This window comes from Neovison vison, chromosome 6, assembly GCF_020171115.1.
Source record: "Neovison vison isolate M4711 chromosome 6, ASM_NN_V1, whole genome shotgun sequence".
In the NCBI taxonomy this organism is placed as follows: Eukaryota; Metazoa; Chordata; class Mammalia; order Carnivora; family Mustelidae; genus Neogale; species Neogale vison.
Genome location: NC_058096.1, coordinates 17933470 through 17946073, shown reverse-complemented (window position 1 = coordinate 17946073; position 12604 = coordinate 17933470). Strand labels below are relative to the sequence as shown.

General features: G+C 42.2%; 1 protein-coding gene across 2 annotated transcripts in view; it reads right to left on the bottom strand.

Moving 5' to 3' along the window:
* The window catches only part of LOC122908359 (amyloid beta precursor protein), a 271290-nt gene extending 259010 nt beyond the window's left edge, over positions 1-12280 (bottom strand). Inside the window, exon 1 of one of the 2 annotated variants that reach the window (XM_044251072.1) lies at positions 11903-12280. In XM_044251072.1, coding sequence (XP_044107007.1) covers positions 11903-11959 — 57 coding nt within the window. In that variant the 5' untranslated portion in view covers positions 11960-12280. Of the gene's footprint in view, positions 1-911; positions 972-11902 lie in introns of those variants that run through there. The other variant, XM_044251073.1, reaches the window with a different exon arrangement.
* Between the last annotated feature and the right edge of the window lie 324 nt (positions 12281-12604).

Sequence of the window (12604 nt, the reverse complement as noted above, 5' to 3'; positions counted from 1 at the left end):
CTGCTATTCCTTTCAAAGAACAAGCATAACAAAGTTGCTTTAGGGAAGTCTCAAGATCAAATGAAAGATAGTTTACCAACAGGGAGAGTAAACTGACCCTGCCATGACTTTCCAAAGAGCACTCGACTCTGTTTTCCCATCACCCTGACTGGAAGGGTTTCCCTGGAACACAAGTCTAAACCATCTTGGATGCAGGTAAATAGCCAGAGCCAAGTCTTGGCTCTCGGGTGTTCCCGCCATAAAAATTTTTTAAAAAAGCACTCCCCATCTCCTTCTCCATTCTTAAAGACATGTATCCTGTGAGGTTAGCCAACATGTAAGATGTGGGCAAATCCCAAAAACCTACTCCAATTGCTCACAGAGAATCCTTCCTTGGGTTTGATTCGGAATGTTTCTGAATCCACCCATTTTCCTCTACATTGCTTGTACTGTATCCCCTGCACATTCCAGAATTCCAGCTGTTTGTCACCCAATATCCTATTCTTTCCTTATTCCATAAGAGAAGAATCTAGAATGTGTTCCTAGTGGAAATTTTCCAGCTAACATACTCCATGTTACCAGCTCCCTGGCAGGGAGGTGCTACCATTTGGTTAATGGGCTTAAGCAGATATTGACAAGGACTTCAGCAAAGGCTCCTAAATGTAACTGATCGATAGTCATCAATGGCTACTACCCCCATTTTAGGAACATCTAAACACAGCCCCACTGCTAAGAAAATGAAGTCTGAACTCATCAAAGCATCTAAAACTCTTAATCTCCCACCATTCCCACACCATCTTTCTCACCCACATCCCTATGGCTTCCTCTCTTGAACCTCTACACCTTCACTATTCCTTCTGTCTGGAAATCCCTACCATGTCCCCAGAATTAACCCCCACTCATCCCTGAAACCCCGTTTAAAGACGGATCACCTCTGCTATGAAGACTGTACATTCCTCCGTGGGAACCTTCAGCATACTGGGCCTAATTCTTTCTGCATCTCTTTCTTCCCCTATCAGGCTGCAAAGCCAAGGCACAAGCTGAGTTACTTCTTTGTTTACTCACAGCGCCACAAAGATTATAGTGCTCCTGTCACCCCTGAAACACAGAAGGCATCCAGTACGTGTCCATAAAATGAATGACGTTTTCCAAATTTCAAGAGGAAAGGGACAAAAATGCAGTACAACAATAAATTAATAATAATAAAAAAAAAACCAACTCCAAATCGGTGTCAGTATCACAAGAAGTCGATCACAAACACCCTGAGAAAATTTGGAATAGAGACAAAACACACGAACACATAATTCAAATATCCAATTAAACATCCTGCATTAAACCTTCCCCTCATCTGCTAGAAGAATCGATCAACAGTCTCGGGTTTGTGTTCAGTGCTCCACTTCGGAGATGAATGAGGAAGTAAGCAATAAGGTTATGTGTCAGAATTTTTTTAAAAAGCATCAATAATTTAACAATGGTAATAAGCCTGTAGAAGAATATTTTAACCAAGGACTTTTTTTTCCCATGGGGGGGTAGTTATGTTAAAATTTTTTTTCTAATTTCCTAATCAAGGTATTTATGAAATCAATAAATACAACTAAAAACACATAGACATAAGAAATAGCCCCCCAAAACTGAATACTTCCCATAGGCGCCCTTACAGCATGACAAAAATTTCACAAATAATAAAATTCACCACGATAAAAATTTAATCTTGGAGTCCAGCTCACCAAGTGACATGAAATATTCAAATTGCAAATACAGACAAGGAAAGGCATTGCCTGGAAACAAAGCGCTTAGTATCTTGCTCATTGAAGTGTCCTCCCTGACCCCCAATCTTCATTATCGTTGTCCTGGCTATCTCGAATGGCCGTGCCGATCAATTACTCAGTTCCTAGTTCCTCGGACCTGCACTGTCTGAAGAACAACATCTCTCTCCGGCAGCCTTGCTCCTACTGTTTCGGCCTTGTAGTCACATGGCCGCCCTCCTAGGACTCCCTCCTCTCCTACTTCACTGAACAAGTATGCAGTGACTTCCAAACTGCAATTTTGTCACAAATGTGGTCTTGCAAGTGGAGCCCTTCACATTCCTCAAACTAACTGCAATGTGTAAGCTGCCTTCACATTCCAATGTCCCATCAGCTCGCCAAGAACGTCCCCCCCCCAACAAAACAACTGGAGGATTTAAAAATATAGTTTACTGTTATTGGATTTAAATTTTCTGGACTCTGGGGTGTAAGAGGATTTAACACTTGACATATAACATTAAAAATAAGCCTGAGAAAAAACACTGGCAAGATATAAGGCTAATCATAATGACCTCAATTAGATTTTCAATGCCTGTCAAGTTAATAGCATATAGTGGGATTGGCTTCAAGCCCATGAACTTGAACAGTACAATTCTTTTAGAGAACAGAAGTCACAGAACTTAATTTTTGTCTTAAAGGGCCAATTCTGATCCTGCCTCACACTAAAGTAAGAGGTAAATACTAGCTGTAAAAAAGCAGAAAAGCAGCAAACTGAAAAAAGACAATGATAATGAAATTTTCATTTTGATGGTAACTCAATTTAATTCCAATATACAAATCTTATTCAAACAAAATCATTTGTTGCCACCCTCAACTGAAACTGTCGCAATCAATCTCAAGACTGACGAAATATTTCAAGAACGAGACACTTTTGCTAGGCCAAATGAATTTCTTAAAGAGTTGCAAATGACTGATCATTAAGCTACGGATAGCATTTATGAAATTTTTTCACAATAAAATATTTCAGAAAAGGCTGAAAGAAGAAATTTTATTTCAAAGGCTTTAATTTTCCCTCAGCACTTGCAGTGAAGGGTCATTCACAATTTTTTAGACACAAGTTAATTCAAATGTCAAGAACTAAACACATAAATTCTTTATCACCACAAGATAAAATTTCTAAAGTTCTCATTGAAAATATTTATCAAATATTACTACTAAAAGCAGTGGTAGTGATGAAACAGGTACAGCAGGGACGCCTGCATGGCTCAGTTGGTTGAGCGCCTGCCTTCGGCTCAGGTCATGGAGGTCCTGGGAACACCTGCTTCTCCCTCTGCCTGCCCCTCCCCCTGCTTGTGCTCCCTCTGTCTCCCTCTCTGACAAATAAATAAAAATTTAAAAAATATACAAATATGCTTTTTAAAAAAAAACAGGTATAGTAAACTGTGATCACAATCAGTATTAATTTTTCTACCCAACCATTACCATTTTTTAATTATTTAACCACTCTAGATCCCCCTGTCCCCAGTTTTTCTCCTACAACGTGGTGAATATATAGTTCTCTCCCTCAAATATCTAAGTCTACATTTGCATAGGGATGATATCAGAGAACTTTCCTGGTATCACATAAAAGATCACCCCACAACACACTTCCATACAGCATTCCCCAGATACCCCTCACTCAATTTTCTCCTAGTTCCCTACTGTATGCTATTTATTCTGTTACCCCTCACAATACTATAAGCTCCCTTAAGGGTAGGAGACTCAGAAGTATTTGTTAAATGAAAAAGTGTGTTTTCCTTTGCCGGTTGTGCCCTTAAAAATCTGTCTCTCTGTGTATGTAAAAATGCTATTAACCTTTCTATAAAAATTCCAATTTTAAATTGTGAATAAATTTAATATATAAGTACCTGTGAATAAATTATTCTTAGAATGATCAATCTGCATATTTGCAAGTTTCTATAGGAGTTTCTTTTTTTTTTCTTTTTTCTTTTTCTTTTTTTTTAATAAACATATAATGTATTTTTATCCCCAGGGGTACAGGTCTGTGAATCACCAGGTTTACACACTTCACAGCACTCACCATAGCACATACCCTCCCCAATGTTCTATGGGAGTTTCTTAAGAATGCATCACTTATGTTTTCAAAGCAATATGCAAAATTGTATTTGTTGAAACAAGCCATCATAAGCAATTAAGGGCATCAGTATGGGAAAGATTTGATCTCAAATATCAATTTTCATGAGACATGTTCATGTTAGTGTCTGAAGAGTTTGCTAAGATTTCAAAAAATCTGTGTCAGTTTTGAAGATTCAACCTTCAGGGAGCCTGGATGGCTCAGCGGGTTGGTGTCTGACTCTTAATTTCTGCGCAGATCACAATCTCAGGGTCCTGAGATCCAGCAGCCCCAGGCTCTAAGCTGGGTGTGGAAACTGCTTAGGATTCTCTTTCCCTCCTCCTTTGTCCCTCCCTGCTTGTGTGCTATCTCTCTCTCTCTCTCAAAGAGTAAAATAAATAAATAAATAAATAAATAAAGGCAACCTTCAAAGTAAATGAGGATAATTCTTTTTTGAAAGATAAAAAGAAAAATCAATAAATATGGTTAAGATGGCACACTGTCTATCTTTATCATGGGTATCTATAAATTCCATTAATAAAATGAATAGTGTTATGTATAAAAACAGTAATTATGCTTATGAAAATTCATCCAATAGTAAGGGCAGATATAAAAAGTTCTTTTTTGGACTAATCAAGTCTTAATAAACAAACACTATTCTATTTTCGATTAAAACTAAAAATTACATAGCCTCATTAATTTTATAGTAATTAAGTACATACAGACATGGAAACACTGAACAAAAGAGTTTGGGGGTGAGGGGTCAGATCTTAGGTACACAAATATGCCCCAACGGTGGGATTAAATCTCTCGTTTCTTCCTGCAAAGAATCTCCTCATGGTCAAAATATATTACAGTCATTAAAGGGTCAAAATTTAACAAAGACACAAGAATAATAATGCATTTCTTCAGGTATCACAGATGACTTTTCTTGATATACCAGATCTCTTATTCTCATTAAGTAGTCTTTAAGGCTACAAAGTAATGTATCAGTCTCTATCATCTTGGATGACTGCCTAACACCCTAACATTCTTCAAGGAAGACACGACATGACATGGGTTTTTATGAAGCAAACTGAGAGCATAGGACAAATTGTTAGACTCTCTTAACAAAGAGAATTAGACCAAAACAATTTCATATTAACCAAAAAAGTAACCAGCCAAAAAATAACTTTTCTTGCTCAAATTTCTCAGCTAAAAACCATCTGAACCCAGAAAGAAAAAGTAAAGAGAAAGACCATCTGGAAATTCAAAGATACACTGTTTGTAATAATTAATAAGGGCTTAAGATTCTAGAATTTGTTCATCTACAAAACAGGCTTATTGTTCTCTTCCCTTTTCTGAAACGTTTATCTTGCATATGCCTTGTCCCTGCTCACTGACCCTATACATGGGATTATGGTGCCATCTGACTCGCTCCTCAGGGCATCTACTCTGATGTTTATTCCAAACATGGCTACATAATTACATTCACCTACTTGAACCCACTTTTTTTGATTGAGTAGGACAAAGATAAATACAAAGTTGGTGTTAACAAAAACCCACATAAATTCCTTCGTACTTTGCTTATGGATTCTTCCATGTGTTAGTCATTCCTCAACCTCAAATATCCTCAGCTTCATTTTGAAATGGAGATTGAAAACCTCTTATTATATAATAAACAAACTATGCTGATTTCTCAAAGTATGCTTTTAATTAGGAAGATCACTATAAAGTTTTAAAGATGGGATAGTCATCATCTGCCAGATAATATCATTCATTTTATTTTAAAAACTACTTCTTATAGAAATGCTGCATTCTCACGCAGTTTGCTTTCTGGTTTTCTTGTACTCTGGTGAAGATGATTTCACGCTTCCATTTTAAGACCAAAATCTTTTGCTGGCATTTGAAATCTTCCATTTTGGCCTAGATGGGGAAAACTGGTTTAATAATTTTTTTTAGAAGACATTTTGCTAAAAACTAAACCAAGCTTGTTCATAGGTCCTTGTGCATAGCTGATAGTCAACTAATAGCACAGTTAATAATCAAGCCAGTACACGAACTTGTTCAGTATCAGACAGATGTGGCAATCCGCCCACATGCATACATTCAAAATAGGTCTTTCCATTGGTGTAAAAACTGCTTATGCTTTTTACATATTTCTGCACTGTTGAAATTTTTCAATGAACACAAATTATCTTGATGTTTTACAAAAAAGCCAACTGAAACATAAAATATACATAGTGAATGAAATTTTAAAACACGTAATCTAAAAATTTTATCTGTACCGTCATTTTTATTTTTTTAATTTGTTTTTATTTTTTAAATTTTTTTTTATTTTTTACAAACATATTTATTTTTATCCCCAGGTGTACTGTCATTTTTAAATTTAAATAAAATTCATTTGTTTTTTTAGAGACCTGCCAAAGTCCTGCAGTAATCTAAGCTGGCCAGTTAAGTAACGTAGTCATTAAATAAAATATCATACCAGAGTTTTTTCCTGTTTGTTTGTTTTTAACTTTCAACCAGGTATGACTCAAATATATCCATTTTACATCATCATCATCATATACAGCAGTAACTACCACACAGTGCCTCTAACGTGCTATCGTATTATATATATTAACTCATGTACTGTTCCCAGCATTTTACATACATATATTTATACACACAGACACACACATAGAGATATCCCCATTTTACAAAGGAAAAAACTGAGGTATGGAGCTAGCCCACAGTCAATAGCTCAAAAGGGGCAGAGCCAAGACGTAAGCCCAGTCCAGGATCTTGATCAGTGTGAAATGCTACTTTCCTTGAACGTGTGAGAATCCCAACGATCACGTGTTGCCTGCCTAACTTCACACTGGTATCGAAATAAGTATTATAAATGTGGGAACAGTTCTACTACTTTCCATAGAGCCAGGCTTTTAAAAAAACCTCTCATCTTCCCCATCCAAGCACTACCTTCTTTCATAAAATACTATAATCCTAGCAAAGTTCAAGCTAAATCTGTCCCATAGGTTTCTTCAAAAATGTAGCCCAACTAAATCTAAGCTCCTTACTGCAGCTAAAATTCCATACATGTGAACCTAAGTCCTCTGTCTCCACTCACTTTCAACAGTCAGCTAACTAATCTACCATGTGTCACATTTTCATAGAACTATTAATTGCTGAACATGTCCGAGCCCTTTTTTTTTTTTTTTAATGAATTACACTGACCCCTGAATGAGGATTTGAACTGTGTGGGTGCACTTATCAGACTTTTTCTGTTAAATATAGTAAAGTACTGCAAATGTACTTTCTCTTCCTCATGATCTGCCTAATTAACATCCTTTCCCTAGCTTCCTTTCTTGTAAGAACACAGTATATAATGCACATAACACAAACTATGTGTCAACCAACTATACTATCGCTAAGACTCCCACAGTACTAATACGAATAAAATCAATATTGGTTATACCTTACTTCTCATTCTAACCCAATTTTTGGTTGACTTCTAAAACAGTGGCAGTAATGTCTATTAATCAGGATTACTCTGAAGAAGAAAATATATTATAAAAAAAAAAAAAGAAGAAACTAGTGCCCTCACAGAAATGGTTATTTTTTAAGCTATCCATATTACATCATCATCATGAAGAAATAGTTACATAACATTTTCCCCCTTCACTATGGTTTCCATTTGCAAATTCAGTTTGAGTGTTTAGGTACTGTTGGCTTTATTATTTTTTTTAATTAATAACAACATATTAAGAAATAAGCATTTTGATTAAACTTGCTATTCAGTAAGGGGGCCTGCTCATTCCTTCACCTGACTACCTCTGCTTGCCACCCCTCCAGCTCCCTCCAGCCCCTCCTCCTGAGGGTTGTCTGTACATTGGCTCTGGGACACAGGGAGAGGGCATTTCCAAAGACTTGCGGGGGCGGGGGGGGGGGCAGTATTTAGCATGAATCCCCACTCCACACACTTGTATCTCCCTGGGAGCCCACTCTGAGAAGGAAACCATTTCACAATAAGGAAGAACACAGAGATGCAGAAACTACCAGAAAAACCAAAACACAAAAATAACATTTTATTTTCCCACTCTTCTCCTGGTGTGCCAGGGAGGCACTTTTTTCCTCATGTACTCACTTCCCTCAGTCAAACTCCTACTGAGGACAGAGCAGCAAAACCCTTAGATCTTGCTTTCGGCCCCCTCCCCCTTAGCTCCTTATTCCAAAACCCCAACTCCTCTCCAGCGTGTACCCCCCGCCCCCTCCTTTCGTCTCAGCTTCAGTTTCTGTCCCACTTCAGGAACACAAACTTGTGATTTGTTTCTTGTCTGTCTTCCCCACTAGACTGGAAGGTTCACGAACGAATAGACCGTGTTGTTCACAGTATTTTCAGAGCGGAGGACAGGGTTTGGCCCAAAAAGAGAATTAATACAACTGTCCCAAGTGAATAGATGGAGAGTTTAAGAAAATGAAACCCCACATTTGCTCCACCCACACCCTCAGGGGTGTGTGTGTGTGTGTGTGTGTGTGGTGTGTGTTTTCCTTCCCAGGAGGGGAAAGGTTGGGAGAGGCCTGTAAATTCTGTAAATGCAAAGACTTACAGTCCCTTCCCCAGACCTGGGGTACAACGCTGGCTGGAAATGAACTACCAGGAAATTCTCAAAGATTATCTCATCTCATTGTTCCTTTATTCCTTAAATATAGATGTTTACACTGTACGGCTCTTACTCAGTAAACCACTTAATCTGTACTTTCCTCTTGGTATTTAACACTTTCTAGTTCCTACTTAGTCTGAAAACTTCCCGTGAGCAAGGGGAATGCAGTCAAATTAAACCTTCCAACCCAGAGCTTTACATTTCAACTACATTCATAAGGTTTATTTTTGTACTTTTAATTGACATAATAAAGCAGAGAGTAAAGGAGGACTATGTTAAAGATGCTTTCTAAGTGTCTTAAGGTAATATATGTCTCCACCGAGATCAAATTTGCAGGAACAGAATGTACATTTCGACTGAATTTTATTGCATTTCTTCACTGACAATTTAGCAAACCATAGAATATGAATGGCATATAATAATAGCTATGCTTATTTCTGGAATGACTGACAACCTTCATCTTCATACAAATATCTACACAGACGTCTCCAGTATGCCATAAACAGGACCATTAAAAATAAGGAGTTTCCAGCAACAAGGAGAAAGCCTTATCCACAGGATATGTTTTTCTTCAAACCCATTGTATAGTTTGGACATTATTTCTTTTGTATTGTTTTTCAATCAGTCATTCCCAACTTAACCTTGTAATGTATTCAGCTGCGTGTTCCTTTTGCCTTCCCCAATCAGGGTCAGGGGTCGCTATTTGATCTGGAATACTTCTCTGCAGTACTAATAGCCTCCCAAGTGCCATCAGGCGCCTCTGCTGGTTAGGGTGAGTAGAGAGAAGCTTTTGTGCCCTGATGGCTGTCCATGACTTCCCATTTAATAGCAAGAAACAGTGACTCCTTATAGATCACAATCAAATCTGGGCTCCACGGTTCTGCGTACAAATGTCTACTTTTCAGGCAGTACTAGTCAGTATGAACAGGTATCTCTAATCTGTGAATTAGCACCATGATCAAAGCAATTCAGTTTGTAGGTTAAACCCCCCTATTTAGGCTAAACCTCTCAATACAGTAAACTCAAATTTAAAGAAGCAAGTTTAAATAAGTAAATGTTAGGGCCCTTTAATTTCATACTCTCTCAGTACACCAGGCAAATTAATCAACTCGGGTAATAACCCCAAAAGTGGAGGCCCCATTATCATTGCCCTTATTTATTTCTTTTTTTAGAGCCATCTGCAGTAGACCTATTTTCTAAGCCCTACAAGACATAAACTCATAATTACATCTTTCAGTGGACAGAAATATAGCTGAATTAATCCCCCTCAAACCTCGTAACAGTGAATTGCCTACCCTTCCACCAATGCTTTGCAAAACGGACTAATGTGAATTTCACCTCCACTCTGTGAGTGAAGTGGCAATAACAAGCAAAAATGTCCAAAAGAATGGCAGAGAAAGCAAAGAAATGCACACAAGCCAAAAAATAATTCTGAACTGTATTTGCCTGCATGATGCCTCTTTTTATACAGAAACAAACAAACCAGTGGTGAAAAAAGTCAAATATTTACATTTTGGCAAAAACTTCAAATATAAAGGTTGTGATATGCTTTTAATTAAATTGTGGGCTTTTGCTTTTGTGGAAGACAGTAAGGAAAGTAACAGAAATACTAGTAGGAATAAATTAACTAGAGGAAAAAAAATCCCCTTAATAAATGCATTTTTTAAAAATACAGAAAACTAAATGCTTCGCCTCTTGAATCAATCTGTCTTAACTAGTTCTAGGGTGATTTCTGAGCCACCTACACATAAAAGAAGGGAAAAAAGTTCAATAACCTTGTAAATTAGGGACTAAAACTGCTGTGCTGTGATAATCTGCATAGCCTCAGCGTAATTACAGAAAACTCTGGTCTAAGAATTGTGAGGCTGGTTTTTTGGTGTTTTTGTTTTGGGGTTTGGGTTTGTTTTTTTTGTTTTGTTTTGTTTTTGAAAAGGAGGAAAAAAATTTTGGAAAAATTGGGCGAGATTGCAAATAGGAAGATACCAAATGGGAACCCAAAGGATGCAAAATACCCCAAGTGTCACACAAACAACTTCTTAGCACCTTTAGGTAGAAAGAAAAATAGTCGTTTTTGCACAGGCGTTAGCTGAATGTTCGAGAGTTGGATGAATGGAGAAGACTTGTTATACACCTAGCGGTGGGTGGATTTCACCAGGCTGCAGCCTTCACACCGCTTTTCTTTGCTGCACTGCAGAGGCGCCATCTTCTCCGTCTTAATCTTCACTCAATTCAATTCTTTTATCTGCACCCTAAAAAGAAAGGCCCCGAGGACCCTCCCCAGCAGCTCGCGCCCCCAGGGGGACTAAACCAGACGGCTCGCTGCCAGGGAAGAGGCCGCGCCTTAATCAGACAAACGCCTCCTTTGATGCACAGGAGGGGAGAGCTCGTGCCTCCCCACCACCCGCCACTACCCTTACCAGACGCACACCCCACTGTCCGCGTATTCCTCCCCAAGGACTTTCCAGCCCAGCACAGAATTTGCAAGCCCCGGAGAGGATGGGGAGTGGTTGTAGAGGGGCCCCGAGGCTCCGCCACGGCGGCCCCCAGCAGCGCCCCAGCCCCCTCCGGGACAGACGCGCAGCCCCGGGAAGGGAGTCAGGCGGGAGCCTCGCTGTGGCGCACAGACCAAGGCGGCCGCCTCAGCCACCGCGCCCCGGGCTGGCGAGGGCGGGGTGTCGCGGCTTTTGTTCGCAGGAACCTTCTCCCTCTCTGGAAGAAGCTAGAGGTGCGGAGCGAACGCCAGGGCCGTCCAGGCTTGGGGAAGGTGCGAGGTGGCCGTGGGTCTCCGACCCCTCCCATCTCTCTCAACTTAACACAAAAGGGAGACGCAAAATGTACAAAGTTTGCCTGCGGAAGGTGGTGCGCGACCCCGATGGGGTCGCAGCGAGCAGCCGCCAAAGGGAAGGAGCTGGGGGTCCGGAAGGGAAGGGGTGCTGGGGATGAGAAGGGAAGGTGAAGCGGGGCGGAAAAGGCAAAGGGTAGGGGGCTGCTTCCCGAGCTGTCCTGACTCCTCCTCCGCAGGGCCCCAGAGAAGGGCAGCGACCGAGAGCGGAGGACAGGATCCAGGGACGCTGCATTTTCGGTTTCCCCCCACGTGCTCCGTGCCCCTACCCCTTATCTGGAAGTCTCTCGCCGTCCCCAGACCCCCGCCCGCGAGGCCGGGACTGAGTCAGGATCCGAGCTCAGGATCCTTCACCCCTCCTCGCCCCCAACCGGGAAGCCCGACGCCTCGCCAGGTTCCCTCTCCGCCGGCCGGAGCGCGCGTCCCCGGGGCAGGGCTGGGCCGGAGGCGCGGATGCGCAGGGCGCCCGCAAGCGGGGGCGTGGGACGTGGAGGGGAGAGGGGTCCCCTGGGCTGCCCCCGGCTTCTTCGGATTAAAGACTTGGGGGAATCGGGTTCCCACCGTATCCCTCCCTCCAACTCCGAGGCGCGGCACCCACCTCCAACGCCCGAGCCGTCCAGGAGGCCAGGAGGACCAGTGCCAAAGCGGGCAGCATCGCGACCCTGCGCGGGGCACCGAGTGCGCTGCTGTGGGAGTGGGATCCGCCGCGCCCTGGCTCTGTCGGTGCCGTCGCCGCCGCCGTCTCCGGTGGCCCCGCGCTCGCGCCGCCCCGCCTGCTCTCTCCTGCCGCTGCCGAGGAAACTGACGGAGCTGGAGCGCGGCGGCTGGGCTCGGAGCCCGGAGAGTCAGCTGATCCAGCCCACCCCGTTCGGCACCCGAGAGAGACCCCTAGCGGAGCCGCCGGGGAGCTGCGCACGCTCGGGCCGGGAGGGAGGGGCCCGCGCCCCCGGCGCCCACAGGTGCGGCGTCCTCGCCTCCTCCGCTCCCCACGCGCCGCCCCGGCCGCCGGCCCCCCGGGCTCCGCGCGAGAGAGGGAGAGTCTGGGGCCAGGAGACAGACGGTGCAGGATCAGGGAAAGGTGAGTCGTAGGACGTTTGGGCTCCAGAAAACTCGGGAGCGCTCCCCGCTCGTCCCCGTGAGCTTGACTCATCCGACCCCGCAGGCCTCTCGGGGATGTCGGATCAGGGCTGCTGCTGGGGTGCGTTTCTATCCGCATTTCGGGTTTTTTTTGCCTTGGTGTGGTGGGGGCAGGCGTTTCTGGCAGAGAATAGGAACAAGACAAGCTTAAAGGAAATAGAAT